This window comes from Rhinopithecus bieti, unplaced genomic scaffold (assembly GCF_001698545.2).
Source record: "Rhinopithecus bieti isolate Rb0 unplaced genomic scaffold, ASM169854v2 scaffold_27022, whole genome shotgun sequence".
In the NCBI taxonomy this organism is placed as follows: domain Eukaryota; kingdom Metazoa; phylum Chordata; class Mammalia; order Primates; family Cercopithecidae; genus Rhinopithecus; species Rhinopithecus bieti.
The window spans coordinates 620,634-644,504 of record NW_016812251.1 but is presented as its reverse complement, the minus strand read 5'-3'; the positions used below and the strand labels follow the sequence as shown (position 1 = coordinate 644,504).

General features: G+C 35.5%; 1 protein-coding gene across 1 annotated transcript in view; it reads right to left on the bottom strand.

Moving 5' to 3' along the window:
• MYO9A (myosin IXA) overlaps positions 1-23,871 on the bottom strand; it is a 301,060-nt gene that overhangs the window by 117,854 nt on the left and 159,335 nt on the right. The window contains 4 exon segments of the mRNA XM_017895809.1: positions 488-523; positions 2,143-2,290; positions 5,649-5,724; positions 18,916-19,035. Coding sequence (XP_017751298.1) covers positions 488-523; positions 2,143-2,290; positions 5,649-5,724; positions 18,916-19,035 — 380 coding nt within the window.

Sequence of the window (23,871 nt, the reverse complement as noted above, 5' to 3'; positions counted from 1 at the left end):
TATAGCCGCACTTCTGCTACAACAGCAGAGCCAACTAGTTATATCAGAAACCATAAGCCTGAAAAGACAAAGACAATGTCCCTTTATAGAGAAAACTGGCAAACATTTATTATAGATAATTGGATTAGGTAAGCACTAATCAGAAATTATTTTAAAATCAGGTACAATTCAGAATTTGACCTTAACTTGGCCCAAGGAGAAATGAAAAGACCTTAAATAAAGAGGCAATAACTAAACAACATTTATATTCAGGAGCTATTCAAACAATAGAAAATGGTATATACCACAAATAAATATTTACCTGAATCACTAGGCTTAGCCATTTCATAACAGTGTTATTTCTAAAATGGATTCAACTAAGTGCACAATCACTATCTTGGATACAAATAAGGTTATTTCTTGTTTTTGATGTATGAAGATTGTATGTGTAATAAAAAATAATTGTGTAGCAGAATACCAATACAAAAAGAGTTTTCACAGTACTCACCTTTGGAAGGGCAGGCTTGGGTTTGAAATTTTGTTTCTCCTATAGAGATAAATCATTCATTAAAAAAAGCTACTGCATAAAACAAGAAGAAAACAAAAGCTACTGTAGAGAAGTAAGATTTCAAGGTCTCTCCTCAAACAACAGATTATATACCCACTACCAAGACTGTAAGTCTTCTATATGAAAACACTATCTGATTCAGCCAGGCAGGCACTTTGGGAAGGAAGAATAAACAAGGAAAAGACACCTGCCTTGTTATATAAGTATAAACAGATTTACACCTGATGATTAGTAACACTGTGTTGTACATTCTAAGCTACAGGTTCATTTTCTTCAGTTGTTAGTAGCTTCTTGTACCTACAGAAGACTTATTTCTATCATTTCAAGACTAAGTGAGATGTTTAAGTTTCATAAATTTTTTAAAAACGTACTTATCACCAAAATGTAATCTTCCATTTTGGTAATTAAAATTCTTCTATTCCACTCATTTTTTTTTCCTTATTCAAACCTCAATACCATACTTAAATCAAGTCTTTTTAATTTTATTTTTAGCTTTTTTCATAGTTACAGAAAGAAGGAATAAAGTCCAACGCTTATGAATATGGGCTGGGAAGTCAGAAAGACCTGGACAACAATCTATGGTCTACCATCTATTAAGGTATGATTTTAACATCTTTAACTTTTCATTATGTAATAATGTAAAACGGGGATGACAATACTACCTATAACTTAAAAGTTATTGTGAGGATTAAATGAGTTAATGTATACCTCTGGGGTACAGCAAGACCTACATAAATAGAACCTATTAACATTATTAAGCAGTGATTCAGACAAGGATTATGGAATCCAATTCAGTCACACCTCTAGCTAGTGGTCAAACGATATGCTTGGGAAATGTCTAAAATATGTTAATGCTAATAATTAAAAACTTTTTTTTCCTTTTTTTTTTCTCTCAGAGACAGGATCTTAATCGGTCGCCCAGGCTGAAGTGCAATGGCAAGATCATGACTCACTGCAGCCTCAACTTCCTTGGCTCAAATGACCCTCCTACCTCAGTCTCCTGAGTAGCTGGAACTACATGCATGCACTACCACACTTGGCTAATTTTTTTTCTTTTCCTTTTTTTTTGGAGAGATGGGGTCTCTATGAAGCATGGTAGAGCATGGTTATGGCTATGTCTTCAACTCTATAATCAGTTTATAAGAAATGGAAAGCTTGGATAAGTGTCATATATCACTCAACCATTCACCATTTATAGATTTTCTTGCCTAATTTGTTAAGACTGCTAGAATTAAAGGATACCTGTAGTAAAAATTCGGAATCCTAAAAGGAGCTAACGTTTTTTTCTTTCTCTGAAGGTAGGGCCTGTCTAAACAATAAGACCTTTATTATCATCTCCATAATAAATATATTCAGTCACGATTCTCCTGGTAATAAGGGGAGAAAATCAACAAAACACAAGCTTTACAACACATGAGATTCATGGCTGTAAATGCTACCTAAACACCTTTGAGTCTTGTTTCAGTCAAAATTCTTCCCATGAAAATAACACTTCACCATCTCCCTCCTTCATTTTTTCCCCTCCCTCCTTCATTTTTTCCTGCAAAAAATTTTAAACCAGCAAAAAAAAAAAAAATCACATTACTGATCAGTACTGACGTGAGAATTCCATGGGCTCTCTCCAGGAGTTTGCTGCTAGTTGAATTAGCAAATATTCCATCTTTATCAAGCAAGGAGGTGCTACTTGATAGTCTGCTCTGGCGAATCCCAGTTCTGCCATTCCAGGCAATATCAAATGTATCACTGTAAAAAATAGAATTTGCTTTAGTTAATCAAGACGTCTCTAATTAACACCATATTGCTTAAATAAAATAAAACTTTAAATACTAAAGTTAAATTTTAGAAAAACAATGATTTCATGCAAATAATTGCCAATCAGTTGGGACTAACCTTTGTCTCATTCAGAACAAATTCCTATGAATTCCATCATATTCACATACAAATGTGCATGTAGATGAGCACATCATGTAGCTGACATCTTTAAATATATTATCATTCAACAACTAGTAACTAATATAATGGATTATAATATCTTCCCTCTTTGTTAGATTTTAGAATTTTCAAATGCTACTGTAGGAATCTGTAATCCTAATAGACTATCCCATCCTATGGAATATCTAATTTCCTCCTGAAAGGTCTTATTCACACACACACACACTCACTACTCACACACGCATTAAACTTACTAAGTCCTATGAGACTCTAGACACTGCAGATATAGCAATGAACAAAACATAAAATTACCAGTGATTATAACGTAATAATTAATGGAGGGCTCTCCAGGTAAAGTACGTAATAATCAATGGAGGGCTCTCCAGGTAAAGTAGTAGTATCCAACAACAAATGAATGGATAAAGAAAATGTGGTATATACACACAATGGAATGCTATTCAGTCATTAAAAAAAGGATAAAGTCCTATCATTTGGACAACATGGACAAACATAGAGTACATTATGTTAACTGAAATAAGCCAGACACAGAAAGACAAACACTGCATGAACCCACTTATATGTGGAATCTAAATAAGCTGCTCTCACAGAAGTACTGAATAGAACAGTGATTACCAGAGACTGGAAAAGGTAACAAGGTGGAGCGGTATAGTAAGGGGAGAGGTTGGTCAATGGGCATGAAGTTACAGTAAGACAAGAGGAATAAATTCTAGTCTTCTATTGAACAATGGAGTGATTATAGTTAACAATAAGGTATTATACACCTGAAAATAGCTAGAAAAGAAAATTTTGAAAGAGAAATGTTCCCACCACAAAAAAAGGATAAATATTTGAGATGATGAATACGGTAATTACCTTAATTTGATCATTATACAATGTATACAGGTATCAAAACATCACACTGTACCCTATAATATGTATAATTATTATGAGTGAACTAAAATTTTTTTAAAAGAAATATCAGGAGATAGCTACTTACAACAATTTCACATTTGTCCATATTTATAAATCTCAGCTTCCATTTGCTTACAGCATTTATTCAAGATATATAAATGGCATGTAATCAACAAACCCTTTAGAAATGCTTGTATTTTCACTATTTTGTGCTAAACCATTAAAAAAAGTCAATGAATCATTATCCCTAAGAAAATGTGTCTTCCCAAATGGGAGAATCATATTGCACTTAAGATGGTTTGTGTGTGCACTTATATTTTTCTCATTAAAAAAAATGCATGCTACTCTGGCTTTAGTGGGAAAAAAAAAAAGAAAACAAAAGGAGAAAGAGAGAGTGAGAGGAAGGAAGGAAGCAAGTGAGGGAAGAAGGAAAGCAGGAAGGAAGGAAAGAACGAAGAGAGGGAGGGTGACGGAGGAAAAAATGTAGCAGAAAAATAGATTCCTGGTGAAGATGCTGTGAAAACTGTTGAAATGACAACGTATTCTGTGGTTAAGGACTGCTGAGGAAACAATTCTTTTAAAAAAAGGCAACAGAGGATTCAAAGCATTACATAAGTTGAGCTGATAAAGCAGTGGCAGGGCTTGAGAGGATTGACTCCAATTCTGGAGTTCTACTGTGGTTAAAATGCTATCAAACAGCACTGGATGCTACAGAGAAATTTTTCCTATAAAGATGAGGCACCTGATGTAATAAATTTCATTGTGTTATTTTAAGAAATTGCCATAGCCCCTCCAATTTTCAGCATCCACCACCTTAGTCAGCAGCCATCAACATCAAGGAAAGACCCTCTACCAGCAAAAAGATTATGACTCACTGAAGGCTCAGATGATTGTTAGTTTTATTAGCAACAAAGTATTTTTTAATTAAGGTATGTATTTTTTAAACATAATACTATTGCACAATTGACAGACTACAGTATAGTGTAAATGTAACTTTTATATGCACTGGGAAACCAAAAAATTTGTGTGATTTGTTTTACTGAGAATTCGTTTTATTGTGGTGGTCTGAAACTGAACCAGAAACCCATATAGACCACTTCAGGTATCCAAAATGGAAAGTACAAAGAAAGAAACACGAACTAGAAATTAGGAAACTTAAAACCACTAACTGCTTTGTGAAATGAGGCATATCGCGGTTTCTTTTTTATATAATCAAGAAAATTGGGTTCTCATCTGATGACCAGGGTAAGAATACTGCCAACAGATGAAACTGAAGGTACACAGGTCAAGTTTAACTATCTAATTTATTTTGGGGTAAAATTTAACATGAAAATATGGTGGTAGATATCATAATTAGTCAAATACTACTGTTAAGAAAACAAAGGACATATAATATAAAGATAGCAAATAGTTTAATTTGCGGCATTCGAAGTGAATATATTTGTGGCTAGATACTTGGGCTGTGACAAATCTTGCATATGAAGTTATTGAACCTAGACTTTTAATAGACAATAAAGAGTCATGAAAAAGTTATTGAGCAGACAAGTGACAATTATGTATTAGAAAGACATAGTAACTCAATTGGAAAAAATGATCAGTGAAGTTATACCTTCATTTTAATGACAGACCATCCTTATTACCAGAGTATTAGGAAGCTCAATTTTTTGATGATGTTTAAAACATAGAGAATGCATTCTAGAAACAATGTTCTTCTCCTCATATAAATTACAATCTTTATCAAATAGTATACATAAAAAACAAAGAGACTTTATGAACTCATAAAATTATTTATATTTGTTACTGTCAAATTGTTCTCAGGAATTCGTCATTGAAAATAGTAAAAGGTAAGCTTTGGTAATCGCACTCACCCAAAAAAGGTATTAGATGGTTTGATGTAAATCAAACTATTCAATTATTACTTCCCAATAAGATTTCTCCACAGGAAGCAGCAGAATAACCCTTTAATTTTGTAAAAGATATAAAATGCACGAAGGGTCTCAGCAATTAAAATATATGAGCTCATTTTAAATCATTCTGAAGAAACTTTTTCAAAATTGTAAAGCCGTTTTACCAGAAGCAACTGTAAACAAATTTTGTTAACTTTAACCTATTAGTGTGTTATTACATCACTTATAAAGGATTTAAGAAATAAAACAATGCCTGAATTACTTCGTACTTTTAAAGTCACAAAAGTATCAACAAGAATGCTAGTTATTTCTTCTATATGTCTTTGAAAACATAAACCAAACACACTTACTGTTGGTTTTTTTCATTTAGAGCATTCATGCCCTGGAGATCAGAAAGAGGTGTTCTGGGATTTTTCCGGGTTATACCTAGCAAAATTTTAAAAACAGAACATTTCAAATGAGTGTGAAGAAAAATGAAACGTGAAACAATTTTTCTAAAGACAAATGAAATTTAATAACGAGTATTTGCTAAATATTTCAGAAATATCTAAATAATTATATGACCCATCTCATAACTGTCACAGATCTTAGTTAACAATGAACCCAATTAGAAAATTTAATGATGAAATCTTTTATTTCTTCTTTCACTGAATCATTAACTTCAGGAAATACAAGGGTGACTGGACTGAAGGCCTAGAAGTGTACAAGTTCATTTTTATTTTTAGGTTCGGGGAGTACACATGAAGATGTATTACAAAGGTAAACTCATGTAATGGGGGTTTGTTGTACAAATTATTTCGCCCAGGTATTAAGCCTAGTACTCAATAGTTATTTTTTCTGCTCCTCTCCCTCCTCCCAATCTCCACCTTCAACTAGACCTCACTGTCTGTTGTTTCCTTCTTTGTGTTCACAAGTTTTTATCATTCAGCTCCCACTTATAAGTGAGAATATGCAGTATTTGGTTTTCTGTTCCTGCATTAGTTTGCTAAGGACAATAGCTTCCAGCTCCATCCATGTTCCCACAAAACACATGATCTTGTTCTTTTTACGATTATACAAGTTCATTTCTTATTTTGATGCATCCTTTTTTAGCAATATGTTTCTGACATGTTCAGATAAATACAATACAATGAGTGTCAATGTACTGAGAATTAACATTACAGATAAATACAATGAATATAAAAGACAAATTGCTTAAGAATTACCAATATTTTTAAAATGTAATGTTCTTCAAATCATATGATAAACATGTAAGTTCTATAAACATAAGGCTATCAATTTTTATAACACACACAAACATTTAATATAGATAAGATACACTGGCAAAAAAGAAGTAAAAGTATCTCTATTCAAGATGACAATCTTGTAGGTAGATAAAAAAAAAGCTCATTTGAACTAATAAACGAGTTCTACAAAACTACTGGAAACAAATAAATATACAGTGGTGGCCAGGCAGGGTCGCATACGCCTGTAATCCCAGCACTTTGGGAGGCCGAGGCAGGCAGATGACTTGAGCTCTGTATTTCAAGACCAGCTGGCCAACTTAGACTTCATCTATACTAAAAATAAAATGTATATAAAAGTGCTTAGAAGAGTGCTTGGCACATAGTCAACACTATATCCACATGAAGNGTGACAGACTGGATTAAGAAAATGTGGCACATATACACCATGGAATACTATGCAGCCATAAAAAAGGATGAGTTTGTGTCCTTTGTAGGAACATGGATGCAGCTGGAAACACTCATTCTCAGCAAACTATCGCAAGAACAGAAAACCAAACACCACATTTCTCACTCATAGGTGGGAATTGAACAATGAGATCACTTGGACACAGGGTGGGGATCATCACATATGGGGGACTGTTGTGGGATGGGGTACGGGGGAGGGATAGCATTAGGAGATATACCTAATGTAAATGATGAGTTAATGGGTGCAGCACACCAACATGGCACGTGTATACATATGTAACAAACCTGCATGTTGTGCACATGTACCCTAGAACTTAAAGTATAATAATAATAAACAATAAATAAATAAAGGATATATACATTTAAAATTAAAAAAAAGAGAGAGAAACAGGTCTTTTCTGGGCAGAAGCGTGAAGAGCCAGTGTGCGCTTTGCAACACTCTCCTTTCCTGCTGGCATGGTGAATGGGGCTTCTCCATCAGCCCAGGTCCCTGATGGAATCTCATTGGTGACCCATTATGGACCTGTAGAGAGAGAGCAATGAATAATCTTCTGTTATCTGAAGCTATTGAAGTTTGGGGTTATCAACATAGTCTGATTGATAAGGAAATCATGTTAAAGCTTATGTATTAAAGTGTAATAGAAATGTGACAAAGGAGATTCCTCAAGAGGAAAGGACTTGAAGATTTCTTCTATGTTTGTTTTAACCTTAAGAACTATTGGGGCCAGTAAATGTACAGAGCTTTTAAAAAGTGTTAAAATGCCCAGGACAAGTTCCCTAAAGCCTCTTTTTTATTTTGTTTTTAATTATGGTAGATGTGCATAACATAACATTTACTATTTAAACTATTGTACTGTTAAGTGGACAGCTCAGTCGCGTTAAGGACATTCACATTGTTGTGTAATCATCATCACCACCCATCTCCACAACTTTTTCATCATCCCAAACTGAAACTTCATGCCCATAAAACAGTCACGCCTGCCCATTCCCTCTTCCCACCTTCTACTCCACCCTGCCCCTGGCCATTCTCCTTTCTGTATGATTTTGACTACTCTAAATAACTCACGTAAGTAGAATCATACAATGTTTGTCCTTTTGTGTCTGGCTTATTTAAATCCTCTTTTTTTTTTTTTCATTTTTGGTAGAGAAGATTGGATTTCAGTTTTTGCTGGCAACTCCTATATCTGTTTAGCTATTTTGAGGACAGTCTTTGCTCCAAGAAGAAAGAGGGATGACAAGAATCCGTGTTAAGGACTGACTCTGGCTGTGGGTTGAGGGGGCTTCATGCTTTTCAGGCCAGAGGTCAGCAACCCTTCCCAGCTGAAATGTGAGTTCCAAGCTCCCCTTGGGTCAGGGGTTAGGGGTGCTTTCAAACCCAGAGTGATAAAGTTCTGCCTTCTGCTCATACAAGGAAAGGATTGCCATAGTCTACAAGCTGCGGGAGAGAGGGAGTTTTGATTTCTTTTAGTAGCAAAGGTTGGCCCAGTGTCAGCAGATAGTTCTGGCTTTCAGAAGGGTTTGTAACAATGGTAACAGATCCTGAGGTCATACTCAATCATCCTGTGGCCCATCAGCGACAGAGGGAGTCTTGTTTATCATTCTTTTTGCTTGAAGAAAAGTGTCTTGTCAGAAGTTGTGGGGAGATGTTATTACTTTTTTGGTGATTTCTTTTCCTTTCCTTTCTTTTCTGTTCTATGGAAATACCATATCAATAGAAATACCAGGTTTAACATGCACAAAGTCATGAAAACCAATGATGCCAGATGGCACCGACTTTTGCTTTTCTTTTCTTCAGAATTGCACTTGTTAGAAGCACATGTGTAGTCTAAGATGGACATCAAAGAGGTGGAGGATAGTGGTGGGAGTAGGGTCAGAGGATGACAGAGGATACAAACTTAACTGCACTGATGTTGTCTCTGAGTTCCTGTTCAAGAAGGCAGGCAGCTTGTGGAGGAGATGGGTGAGTCCTGGAGGTCCCTGTGGAAATCTAGCTTTTGCATGTTCTCTTTTTTTTTTTTTTTTTTTTTTTTGAGGTGGAGTCTCGCTCTGTTGCCCGGACTGGAGTGCAGTGGCCAGATCTCAGCTCACTGCAAGCTCCGCCTCCCGGGTTTACGCCATTCTCCTGCCTCAGCCTCCCGAGTAGCTGGGACTACAGGCGCCCGCCACCTCGCCCGGCTAGTTTTTTGTATTTTAGTAGAGACGGGGTTTCACCGTGTTAGCCAGGATGGTCTCGATCTCCTGACCTCGTGATCCGCCCGTCTCGGCCTCCCAAAGTGCTGGGATTACAGGCTTGAGCCACCGCGCCCGGCTAATATTAATTTTTTTGTGTTCATATGCTTTAGGTTTGTCTCTTGTAAGCATTCTACAGCTAAATTTTGCTCATCTTCCTTAATTCATAATGTTTTTTAAACTGTTTAGTCCATTTTAACTCCGTTTTAACTTACTGCTACAATGGATACATCTGGAATTTTTTTCTGACATTAGTTTATATTTTTTTATTTACCTTAACTATTACATGCTTTTATTCAGGATTCTATTGTTTTCTTTGTATTTTGACTTCTTTTGTTCCACAAATTGTATACACTCTCTGCTTTATTTATCCTTTAATGTTTAACACACTCATGAATTCTAAACTAATAATCTCTTCTCTTTCCCTGAAGAGTACAAGAACATTCAAATGTTTTAAAGTCATCTCCTTCTCATTAGGGATGTTATTGCTACCCAATACTTACTTTCACTTTGTTTCGTTTCCTTCATCAAGCACATTAGGTATAAGTTTTATAAAACTGTTGCTTATTTAGATTTATATATACATTTATCAAGTTCTTTATTAACTATCAAAACTTTCTAGTGGGTTCAGCTTCTTTCTCAACTAAATTTTAAAAAATATATATAGGTGAACATCTGTTCAGATTACTATCTAGCTTTATTAATTGCTATCATTCATATTTGCCTGGTACATCACGTCCATCCTTTTATTTTCACCACTTTAATTAAAAATCATGTAGCTATCACTTAAACTATTGAAAAATTCATTGAGAGTTTAACTGGTGAGTATAAACCATTTACATTAATTTTAAATAATACTTGTTTCTGGCATTTTATTTCATGTTTTTCATTTATTTTACTCTTTCATTTTTTCCCTTCTTGGTTTTCACCTTATAAGGTTTCTTATGCTACCTTAAAAGATAAAAATTGTTATTACTGTGGTTGCCCTTAAGGCACATGTTCAATTTATTTACCTATACTGATTTCCTAAACTTGAAAAGATTATGTTAATTCAAGAGCAGTAGAGCTCCCCACTTTCCCTTCAGTTTTCACCAAAATGCATGCCAGTATCTTCTATATTTGTCTCTGCAAACCATCTGCAACCAGTAGTTCTGATCATATACAATTTTTTATTTTGGATATTCTTAGTTTCACGAAAAATAATCTAGGTATTTACTTGTAACTTGTATCAGGCTTAATGACATATAATTAAACATTTTTTATTGGACTAAAAATTTCAAACAGTTAAACATATATATGTTAAGTACATAGTTAAATAAGTTTTGCTAAATGCATTCACCACACTAATAACCACCAAAGAAAGATACAAAACATTTCCATCATCGCCAAAGTTGCCTCATGCCCCTTCTTGGACAATCTCCCACATGTACTTATGGGTCAAGACAATCACTAACTTGCTCTCCATCCAGATTGGCTTGTATCGTCTAGAACTTTATATAAATGGAATAAAACAGTATGCTTTGAGGATAGGCCTTCCCTTAGCATAATACTTTAGAGATTCATCTGTAAAAGTCTTTTGTGAATATATACTTTGATTTCTCAGGTAAATAACTGAGATTTGAATTCATGAAACATATGGGAAAAATATGCTTATCTTTATAAAACTGACAAACTGTTTTCGGAAATGATACCATTTGACACTACCAAGAGACAGTATGAGAGCTCCAGTTGCTCCACATGCTTATCAGTTAGTATTTCAACTTCTTACATTTTAGCCCCTATAGAAGGTATTAGTGACCTTACTCAGATTACAATTTGTCTTTCCATAATGAATAACAAAGTTGAACATCTTTCATGAGAACACAGACAAATCTTCTTTTGTGGAAGTGTATGTTCAAATCTTTTGCCCATTTAAAAACTGGCCTGTTTATCTTATTATTGTAGAGTTTTTATATTTTGTTTTCAAGTCCATTATCAGGTATGAATATTACAAATTGTAACAAATACTGTTTCCCAGGCCATGGTATGTTTTTTGTTTTCTTAACAGCAGTTAAGAAAAGTAGTTTTCAAATTGGCTAACTCCAATTTGTCAATTTTTTCCTTTTATAGTCAGTCTTATGTCTTAGATATCTAAGAAACTTTTGCCTGTTGCAAGATTACAAAAATTTGTTTCTCAGGTTTTCTATTTTAATAAAAAATTAATAATTTTGGTCCTTACAAAGAGCTGTATGACACATTTCAAAGTTAAATTACATGTATAAGGGTCAAAGTTCTCTTATACCTTATAGATATCCTGTTGTTCTAGTGCTATTTGTTTAAAAGACTACCCCTTACCCCAACTAAATTATCTTGGTGCCTTAACAGAAAATCAACTGACTGTTTATGTGTAGATCTACTTCTGTATTTTGTATTTGGTTCATTAATCTCTTGATCCTTAACAACAACAGAACAATGTCATGAATATTTTAGTCTCAAAATCACATACTGTAAATTATCCAGCTTTGTTCTGTTTAAAAATTGTTTTGGACAGTTTGGGTATTCTACATTTCTCTATAAAGTTTAGATTCAGCTTGTTAATTTCCACCAAATACCTGCTATTATACTTACTGGGTTGCATTCAATCTATAGATCCATCTGAGAGAGGGCTACATCTCAAAAATACAAACTTAAATATGTATCTCTCTTCACAGTATTCTTCAATTTCTCCTAGTAACGTACAACTCTTACACATATTTGTTAAATTTATCCCCAAGTATTTCATGTTTCTGTTAATTATCCACTGCATATTAAATTACTCCAAAATCCACTACTTTAAAACAAGTTATCATCTCAAATAGTTTTTAGAGGAACAAGAATTCAGGAGTGGCTTAGCTGGGTGGTTCTGACTCAAGGTGTCTCAAGAGGTTGTATTCAAGCTACCAGCCAAGGCTGCAGTCATCTCAACATTGAAATGAAGGATCCACTTCTAAGGTCACTCACATAGCTGGTGACAAGCCTCAGTTCATACTGAGGTTTGGCTACTCACAAATAGCATCTTGTTTCTCCAAGAGACAGCGATTTCAGAGAAGGCTAGCAAGTGAAGCAGTACTCCAGAAGGAAATTGCAGTCTTTTACAGCAATCTTAAAAGTGACATACCATCATTTTTGCCATGTGCTTTCTGTCACATAGACTAACTCTTGTAAAATACAGGAGAAGCCGGGCGCGGTGGCTCAAGCCTGTAATCCCAGCACTTTGGGAGGCCGAGACGAGCGGATCACGAGGTCAGGAGATTGAGACCATCCTAGCTAACACGGTGAAACCCCGTCTCTACTAAAAAAATACAAAAAACTAGCCGGGCGACGTGGCGGGCGCCTGTAGTCCCAGCTACTCTGGAGGCTGAGGCAGGAGAATGGCGTAAACCCGGGAGGCGGAGCTTGCAGTGAGCTGAGATCCGGCCACTGCACTCCAGCCTGGGCGACAGAGCAAGACTCCGTCTCAAAAAAAAAAAAAAAAAAAAATACAGGAGAAGACTATAAAAGCTTGTGACATCTAGGAGGCTGGCCGCCATAGATGTATAGTAAATGGAATTTGTAAATCATTTTCTAAGTGCTCATGGCTAGGGTATTACAATTTTCTATAATTACTTGGTATCCTGTAAAATGTTAAACTCACTTTTAGTTTTAAGAGCACTTTTCCAATGAATTTGCTGACTATTTGTTTTCAATCTATGTACAATTTCTTTTTGTTGCCTATTGCACCACCTGCGACCTTTAGTAAATGTCAAATCTGAGTGGCAAAAAATGTCCTTGCCTTGTTCTTAATGTTAGGGAAAAAAAAGTATTCAATCTTTCACTATTAAGTATGAAGTTTGCTGTAGGATTTTCATGCATGTTCTTCATAAAGTAGAGGAAGTTGGTCTCTATTCCTGGGCGACTAAAGTTTTAAAATAGAATGAGTGTGGTGTTAAGACAAACTTTTCCTCCATCTACTGAGACGATCATATGTGGCTTTCTTTTTATATGGTTAACATGGTCAAACCAACATTTCTCATCCCTGGAATAAATTCCATGTGGTCTTCATGTATTATCTTTAATACACTGCTGAATTCAGCCAGCTATTATTATTTTTATATCCACCATCATGAAGTTATATTGGTCCGTAGTTTTTTAAGACAGATGTTTTGGTAACAGAATAATAACACTGGCCTCATGAAATGATTTGGATAGTGTTCCCTTCTCCTCTGTTTTTCGAAAGAGTTGAAGAGAACTGGTAGAATAGTCATTTCTTAAATAAAATTACTAATGAGCCTATCTGGGCCTGAACTTTGTGTGGGGAGAAAATTTTAGTTAAGAATTCAATATTGTAAAAAGATATCGTACTATTCATATTTTCTGTATTTTCTTGGGTTGATTTTAATAACTGTTGACATTCAAGGAATTTTTCCATTCATGTCAGTTGAACTGATTGCCATAAATGTTCATAATCTCTTTGTCAAACTTCTGATTTCTGTAGAAATTATAATTGTGGCCACTTTTTCATTCTAGGTAATAGCTTTGTGTCTTCTCTTACTTTTCTAGATCAGAATGGCTATAACTGCACTGTCCAATACAGTAGCCACTAGCTATATGTAGCTATATGAACTCATTAAACAAAACAAGAACTTCAGTTTCAGCTGCACCAGACACAGTTCGGTGCTTAACAGCCACATGTGGCTAGTAGCTACAGTACTGACAGTGTAGCTGGAGAACATTTCCACATCGCAGAAAGTTCTACTGCAACATGCTGGGCTAGAAATTTATCAGCTTCATTGTTCTTTTCAAAAAAACAGCTTTAGGCCAGATGTAGTGGCTCACATCTGTAATCCTAGTACTTTGGCAGGAGGATTGCTTGAAGCCAGGAGTTTGAGACCAACCTGGACAACATAGTGAGACTCCATTTCCACAAATAAAAATTTTAAAATTAGCAGGGCATGGTGGCATGCACCTGTAGACCCAGCTACTTGAGAGACTGGGGTGGGAAGATCACTTGAGCCGAGGAGGTCAAGGCTGCAACAAGCCATGATTGTGCCATTGCACTCCAGCCTGCATGACAAAACAAGCTCCTATCTCTAAAATACGAAACAAAACAAAGCAAAACAGTGGCATGCACCTGTAGCCCAAGGTGCTTGGGAGGCTGAGGCATGAGAATCACTTGAACCTGGGATGCAGAGGTTGCAGTGAGTCAAGGTGGTGCCACTGCACTCCAGCCTGAGCAACAGAGCCAGACTCTGTCTCAGAAAAAAAAAAAAAGTTTTATTTACTTCCTTCTATTTATTTGGAGTCTAATATGCTCTTTTCTTCCTAGCTTAAGGTGAAAGCCTAAATCACTGATTATTTTACCTTACTTTTCTAATTTAAGAATTTAAAGCTGTAAGTTTTCTCCTAAGTACTTCTTTATTTGTATTCCATAAGTTGTAATACGTTGTGTTTCCATCATCTTTCAGATCAAAAAACTTCCAAGTTACCCTTATGAAATTTTTTCAACTGACCCTTATGAAATTTTTTCAACTCATTAGTTACACATACATTTTATTTTTCAAATATTTGAAGGTTTCTCAGATATATCTGTTATTGATTTGCATTTAATTCCATTTTGATCAGATAATCCACTAAATTTTCAATGATCTGAATGACCATACTGATACTTGAGGTTAGGGACATTAAAGTAGGCACTGTCAGCAAGGTGAGGGTAATGAGGTGGAGTAAGCCCTCAGCCCTTCCCTGGCAATTGCTGATCCTTCATCTTGCTGATGCACATTATATTCTCAATCATCCCAAACAGGACTGAAGGCCAAAAGAATGGGTTCAAATTAAAGTCCGATTCTTCTTCTCTACCCGTTCTCCTTCTGCCATCTGATTCCTTCTTTCTACAGCTCCTGTCATTTCTGGAAGTGGGCTGTAGCTCATGCTCCCCAAAACTTCAATTTCTCCTTACTCCTCTAATTTCCTCCCTGAGAAATTTCAGAGAAGAGCCACTTTGGAGAGAAGGCGGGAGCACCAGAAACAAAGAGAAGGAGGAAAGGCCACAATATCTTTATGTCTTAATATTGAAGGTCACACACTGTCACTTCTGCCACATTCCATTTCTTGGAAGCAAGTCACTAAGTACAGCACATGCCTTACGAAGGGGGGAGTATCAATTTGTGGACCTATTTTAAACCATCAAAATAACGTCAGATTTTTTACTTTAAACAGTCTTTTTCTAATTAAGAGAAGGCAAGAAAATATGTGTAGTCATTTATATTTTTACACACATTTATTAGTTGTGCCTTCTTTATTCCTTCCAGTAATTCATGCATGTATCAGCAAACTAGAGTCCATGGCCTAAACCAAACCCACTGCCTGTTTTTGTATGACCTATGAATGGCTTATATAGTTTTTAACTGAGGAGAAAAGAAGAACATTTTGTACCATGTGAAAATTGTTTGAAATTTAAGTATCAATGTCCGTAATAAAGCTTTATTGGAACACAGCTATACTCATTTATTTATGTATTGTCTATGGCTCCCTTCACAGAAGAGTTGAGTAGCTGCAACAGAAACCATACTGGCCTACAAAGCCTAAAATATTCACTGTCTGCTCTTCGCAGAAAAATTTTGCCAACCCCTACTATAGACCCAAGTTACGATCCTGTGATGATTTCCCTTGAGCATGAAGAATTTCTATTATCATTTCCCATATAATACATATGGTGACAAATTCTCAGACTCCATTAGTCTGAAAATGTATTTCACCTTCATTTTTGAAGGATACTTTTGCTACATGATAACAGGACATTGTGGATAACACATCACAGCAACAGTAGATACACTGTTAGATTCTTCTGAAGATTGTTAATTTTTCTTCTATCAGTTAACTTGTCTGGACCCAAACTGCAAATACAGAAATTCTGGCTCAAATTTTTTTGGGGATGTGGGGAAATGACACATTAAACATGATTTTTTGACACCTTTTGGCCTCCATTATTTTTACTGAGAAATCAGGTGTTAATCATCTCATTATTCCCCTGTATTTAATATGTACATATTTTCCAGGCTGCTTTCAAGATTTTCTCTTTACCTTTAACATTTTAATCTATAATGTGCCTAGGTGTAGTTTTCCTTCGTATTTACCTGGCTTTGTGGTCACTGATCTTCCTGGATCTGTAAGCTAGTATTTGTTTGTTTTGAGACAGAGCGAAGGCTGGAGTGCAGGGGTATGATCTCAGCTCACTGCAACCTCTGCCTCCCAGGTTCAAGCAATTCTTGTGCCTCAGCCACACGAGGAGGCTGGAATTACAGGCGTGCACCACCACGCCTGGCTAAACTTTGTATTTTTAGTAGAGACAGGGTTTCACTATGTTGGGTTTTTTTTTTTAACCAAATAAGGGATGTTTTCTGCCACTGTCTTCAAATAATTTTCGACCCCTTTATCTCTCATTTCCTATGGGACTCCAATTAAGGCAGAAAGACTTCAGTTTTTCCCACACAAGCTAAGCACAAGCAGAAAATTTCCTCAGTTTTTCTAAAAAGCAGCAAAGTTGCAAATCTCAGCTATTATAGTTATGTCTTTCAAGGATTATCTTTTATTTGGTTTCCACTTTTTTTTTTTAAATACGGTTCCTGGGGTCTTCCCTGCATACTCACAGCAGGCAGCCAGGGATTTGTGCAGAGTTCATACTTTAATTTGGGTTTTAGCCCTTTAGCAGCTCTCTCAGTCCCAGGATTTTCCTCCTAAACTCCAAGCTGCTCTGAAAGTCTTCTAACATAATAAGCCAGTATGGTGGTGGTGGTTGTTTTCTATCTCTGAAACCATGCAAGTTAGGAAACCCCTTGTATAAAAAGCTACAAATTCACAATTCTTACCCACTGCTTTACTACCTTTAAAGAATAAACTTTTCCCTACTTTCTGCCTACTTTTCGTCTTTTTCCAGTACTTTCAAATACTCGGTTATTTTAAAATTTTTTTTCCAGGTTTTATCACTGCTACTTGTGGGAGGATTCATTCACCTCACCAATTCACCACTACCTAAAGCTGGTAGTCCCGTTTTCTTAAGAACAATTTCCAAAACTTGAATTTATAATTTTACATATAATAAAATTTATAATGTGATACCTTTTTATAATTAGTAATTGCTAATACTATAGTGGAAAATAGAATAAATTACATAAAATAATGGAAGCGCTCCAATGTTCACAAAACTAGAAATTTGCAAGTAAACACACATAGACGCACAATTTCTTCATGTAGCCTATGCTGAAACTGGTGCCCTCCTAGTCAAGATCCATATGTAGCTGGCATACAACCAGGTCTGGGGTTGTCAGGCTCAGTCATGAAAAAACAAAGCAAATAAACCATTTGCAACTATTTACAGAATTAAGAGAAATTAATTTAAGCTCCCCAAAATGATTTACAGACTATTTTAAATTATGTCCCATGGATTAAAACACAGAATAGGAAGATGAATAACTGGAATGAGGATTTGTTACATTCTTCTCAGAAACAACAGCAACAATTAAGAATAATATTAAGGATGTCTTTTTAAAATGAAACACTTACCTTTGTTGTTCTTAAAATGAGAAAATACTTTAAATACTGTTTTTCAAAATACATTACACACCTTTTTTTTTAACCAAGACAGTAATAGGAACTGAAAAAGAATCCATAACATTTGCTCTTAGGAATTCTACTTATATTCTCCTCCCACTGACAACTGGATAGTAAAATTTCATGGAATTTCAACCAGAAAACTGTGAAATTAGCAAACTAAATCAGTGGTAATTTCTTAAAAGCTCAGAACAGATTATGTAGGTCCATTATATGCAAATTGCTGAGTTGTCTTTGAGTATTTTGAAGGATCCACTTATTCTCACAATAGCAGTGCCTCAATAATAGTAACTAATCTTACAACTGGCAAAAGAACCAATTTTCATGCAGAAAGAGTACAACAAGTAAAGAGCAAGAAAGGAAATGGAGACCAAGGGCATCTTTTTACACCAATTTTATAAAAAAGCAAACAAAAGAACATGCACCATGATTCTGTTATCCTTCCTCAAGTCAAAACATTAATGCAGTGGCTTTGCTCTAAACCAGATATAGGAAAGGCTGGTTGAAGCACTGCAATCAACTAAGTGGATTTACCAATGATACACAAAAATAACATTTGCTAATGTTGAAATTCAAGCATAAGCAAACACAAAAATCAGCCAGATTTAGAAAGAGGTATGAGAAAACTTTTTGGGAATGCTGAACATATTCATTATCTTGATTCTGGAGATAATTTCATGGGTGCCTACATACATCAAAACTTATCAAATTGTTCTCTTTGCATTCAGTTTTTTACTTCAATTAGACCTCAATTTTTTTTTTTTTTATGAGCAGGAAATAAAACATTGTTGATTCCTCTCCATCACTTGGCTACTTGAAAGACAAATAGAAACCAATCCAGTGACTGTAACCAAGTATAATTAACAATCCAATGATCACAGGCAAACAGAAAAGTCACCACAGTTAAAAAAAGTTTTATCAGTATTTTCAAAAGAAAGCACTAAAGACTCAACAGAAATATTCAAAGACTGCTCAGAGGTTTATGGAGGCCATGCTGCCCGTGGAATCTATATCCCACCCTGGTGTAGGATGCTCCTGGTTTCCATTTCCAAATGGATATGTGATAACAGTTTATCAGGATTTGTAGCCTTACTGTACTTCTCTTCCTTGCATCTCTGCAGAATCTCTAAGCTCCTCTGGTGGACTGGGTGTTGGAGAAAGCTAAAACTATCCATACTTTTCAAAATTGCACATGGCGCTGTATCATCATGTCCTTAGGAAGCAAAAAAAAAAAAAAAAAAAAAAAAAAAAAAATGGAGAAAAGAAAAGACATTATATAAGCCCAAACCAACAGAGAATTAAGGACAATGCTGCCAACTATTTAAGGGTGTATAAAATGTATCAAATAATAGAGGTTATATGTGAATGTCCAATTATTTTGAGGAAAATGCTTAAAAATAATAGGAAAAAATAAAGGCCTTTTTCAGATATTCAAAGTGTCTTTTTCAGTACTCAAAGAATTGTTAGTTAACACCATATTAAAAATTTCTCAATACAAGCAAAAATTCAAACGCAATTTGTAAGATTTATTTTTTAAAAATAGACTCATTTTCATCAGGTNAAAAAAAAAAAAAAAAAAAAAAAAAAAAATGGAGAAAAGAAAAAGACATTATATAAGCCCAAACCAACAGAGAATTAAGGACAATGCTGCCAACTATTTAAGGGTGTATAAAAATGTATCAAATAATAGAGGTTATATGTGAATGTCCAATTATTTTGAGGAAAATGCTTAAAATAATAGGAAAAAATAAAGGCCTTTTCAGATATTCAAAGTGTCTTTTCAGTACTCAAAGAATTGTTAGTTAACACCATATTAAAATTTCTCAATACAAGCAAAATTCAAACGCAATTTGTAAGATTTATTTTTTAAAATAGACTCATTTTCATCAGGTCTCAAACATAATTAACATATAGTTGGCAACACTGATGGAACCCCAAAGAGAAATATACCCAAAATAATTTACTGAAAGTTAAACAATTCTTTCACAAATCCTGCAATTAAACCACACTTGTAGGAATTCCAACAAGTGTGTCAATAATGAAAATATGAAGAAAAGCACCATAGAGCAGGAAAGCCCAGCAGCACTTCTGTAATTACAAATTTGAAAACAAAGCTGAAGAATCTGTACCTCATTATCACTTCTTAGGAAAGTAGGATAAAAATCAGCTACCAGTGAAAAAAAGAAGAGAGCACATTCAAGTAAAGACCAAAGCCCCAGATCAGTGTTATTTAAAGTGAGTACTTAAGCAATAAAGTGAATGGGAGATGAGTGCCATAAATATTAGCAATAAAGAGTTTCCAGGCTTTAGGGTGGTGGTTGTGTATCATTTATTCAGAGATCACCTCTGGAGTTAGGGTATAATGTTCAAATTTAAGTAAGTTTGCTTTTAGAAGACAAAGTGCATAATAACATAGAGGCTAATTAAGTAACACATTAAAATAAACTGAAGTTCTATTACTGCATTTTGCTGTATAATTAGGAATGAGATACAAGAGAACAATCTTTGGAAAAATCTCATAGTAGAATTAGTTTAAAAGTTAAACAGTCTCATACTGATTCAAAGAGGTTTGTAGGGCATATTTTAGTCTCGTTCTAATTCCCTAAATTGAATTTATATATGCAAAGAATAGGCAGCCATATATAGCAATGCAAAGGGAATCTAATACCATAAATCATATAACACTATACACAGAAACAGGCTTTTAAAAAATAAAGTGAACTTGAAATATTTTCATAATAAAAGTATCTAAACTAATAAAATACTATATTATTTGTACAATACAAAAGTCAATGGGTACAAAGGTTGAATGTTTTAAAAGAGAAGTATAATCGAGCTTAACATCATTTCTTACTCAAAAGATACCTCGATAAAAATACTCTATTCTCATTATTACCAGTAATCCCCCTTGATGGATCGCTTGGAGAAAGAAAGCTTAGGCTTCAGACTCCACTGCACTTTGTTTGGCAGTCAGCTGAAGGGGACCAGTTGAGGAAAAAACACTCAGTGAGTTCTAGTCAGACTCCATTCAAATTGTAAATTGAAGAAGTTACCACTAAACAATCATGCCTTTCAACAGCTAATATGATAATCTGCTAGTCAAAAATAATTCAAGAATATTATGTGTTAAAGTATTCTGTATAAGAGCTCAAGGTATTAAAATACACTAAATTATTATGTCGAGTTTTAAAAAATCAGTCAACATTACTACAACCACCAAACTCTATTTTCTATTTCATCTAATAAATGGTGGCAATGCCATTTAAATATGGGTATTTTTGTATCTGTGACTGCTTTGTCTCACCACCATGCCTAGATTAGTTTCTTTAACCTCTCTCCTGTTCTTCCATTCTGCTTTCTATACCTTTTTACAATTTTGAACATTATTTTCCAGACTGTGATATAATTTCTAAATCTTAAAGTGATATTCCTTGCTTTGTTTTATGCTACCAAACCACCCCTGCCAAGGTAGTTTGGTTTCCTAGGATGGTTTATATTCTCAGTGGGGATTATTTTCTGAGGAGTCTCATCAACTTTTTCTTTTTTTTTGAGACGGAGTCTCACTCTGTCGCCAAGCTGGAGTGCAGTGGCGCACTCTCGGCTCACTGCAACCTCCATGTCCCAGGTTCAAGCGGTTCTCCTGACCCAGCTTCCGGAGTAGCTGGGACTACATGGGTGTGCCATCATGCCCAGCTAATTTTTGTATTTTTAGTGGAGATGGGGTTTTATCACGTTGAGCAGGATGGTCTCAATCTCCTGGCCTCGTGACCTGCCTGCCTCGACCTCCCAAAGTGCTGGGATGAGCCACCGCGCCCAGCCTACTCATCATCAACTCTTAAGAGATTTATTTAGTATTTGCTTATGCTAGTTGCTAGACTGGTTTTGATGATAATTTCTTAGTTTGACATTATGCACCAAACACAAAGTATAAATTCAGACCCCATACTCACATATGGTGCAGATGTAGGGCATTGATTTTTTTAAAGCTAACTTCTTTATAACCTTATCTAAGGCCTAACACAGATTGTTAAGGTTCCTCGTTTTTTCTTACGCAGGACCAGCATTTTTCAACAATTTTTTTAGTGACAGAAAAGTTCCATAACTTTGAAGGTCTGAAGGACTTGGACTATGTAACAGTGGCTCAATCCCAGCTCCAAAGTATCATTCAGACCTTACAATATCTTTGGCCCTATAAAAGTTTCTGTAATGTCAACTCAAAGGCCTTAAGGCCATTTTTTTTAAAGCTATATTTCACAAACATAAAATACACTTTTCTTAAGTACTCAGTTTGATGAATTTAAACAAACATTTACATCCACAAAATCCTGAATCAAGATAGAGAACATTTCTATCACAATCCCCAAGTTATTTTATCTCCGTTCCTATCAGTACTACCCTTGCCCCGATCCCACCATACCCTTGCCCCGATCCCACCAGATGTAATCAAGTTCTGATTTATCACAATTTATTACTTTTTTTTTTTTTTTGAGACGGAGTTTCGCTCTTGTTGCCCAGGCTGGAGTGCAACGGTGTGATCTCGGCTCACCACAATCTCCACCTCCTGGGTTCAAGTGATTCTCCTGCCTCAGCCCCCCAAGTAGCCGGGATTACAGGCATGTGCCACCAGTCTCGGCTAATTTTTTGTATTTTTAGTAGAGTCAGGGTTTCTCCATGTTGGTCAGGCTGGTCTTGAACTCCTGACCTCAGGTGATCCACCCACCTCGGCCTCCCAAAGTGCTGGGATTACAGGCATGAACCACTGGGCCTGGCCATTTTGTCTGTTCTTAAACCAAAGAAATAACACAGCATATATTCTTTCATATGTAGTTTTTGCTCAAGATTTTTTGTGACTCATTCATTCTGTCAGTGGTTTGTTTCTTTTCATTGCTGAGTAATGTTACATGGTAGGAGTATATCACAATTTGGTCATCCATTCTAACACTGATGAACATTTGGAAGCTATTATGAATAAAAGCACTTTAGAATATTCTTTTTTGTATGTTCGTAACAGTTTTACTGAAATACAATTCACCTACTAAACAATTCATTGATTTAAAGTATACAATTAAATGCTTTTAGTATAATGCATGAAGCTACATAAACATTACCACAATCAATTTTAGAACATTTTGATCATACAAAAAGCCACCCATACTCTCTATCGCTCTCCCCGTCTCTTATCTCCATATCTGACCCACTAGCCCTAGGCAAACACAAATCTAAGTTCTGTTTCTACAGATTTGCTTATTCTGGACAATTCACAAAAATGGAATCATACAATATTCCATTTTGTAATATAGAGTATTATATGACTCCATATTACAAATATGGAAACTGTACTTCTTTCATATATCATAATGAGAACCAGGCATGGCGGCATGCACCTGTAATCCCAGACTCTTGGGAGGCTGAGCAGGGAGGATCACTTAAGGCCAGGAGTTCAAGACCAACCACCCTGGGTAATACAGCAAGACCCCAAGTCTAAAAACAAACTTAAAAAAAAGAAAAGGCCACGCATGGTGGCATGGCTGTAGTTCCAGAGTCTTGAGACGCTGAAGCAGGAAGGTACATGAGCCCAGGAGTTTGAGGCTACAGTGAACTGTGATAGCACCACTGCATTCCAAAACATGCAACACAGCTAAACCCGGCTCTTAAAAAAAAAAAAAAACTCTGGCCAACACAGTGAAACCTCATCTCTACTAAAAACATAAAAATAGCCAGGCATGGTGACCAGTGACTGTAGTCCCAGCTACTAGGGAGGTTGAGGCAAGAGAATCGCTTGAACCTGGGAGGTGAAGGTTGCAGTGAGCCAAGATGGCACCAGTGCACTCCAGCCTGGGCGACAGAGTGAGACTCCGTCTCAAAAAATATATATATATATATGTGTGTGTGTGTGTATATGTATCATATACATGTAGCATATGCGTGTAGCATATGTATTAGTATATACATACATATATGCAGCACATATGTACATATACATATACATGTGTATATCTATACACACACACACACACAAATATATATATATATATATATATATATATAT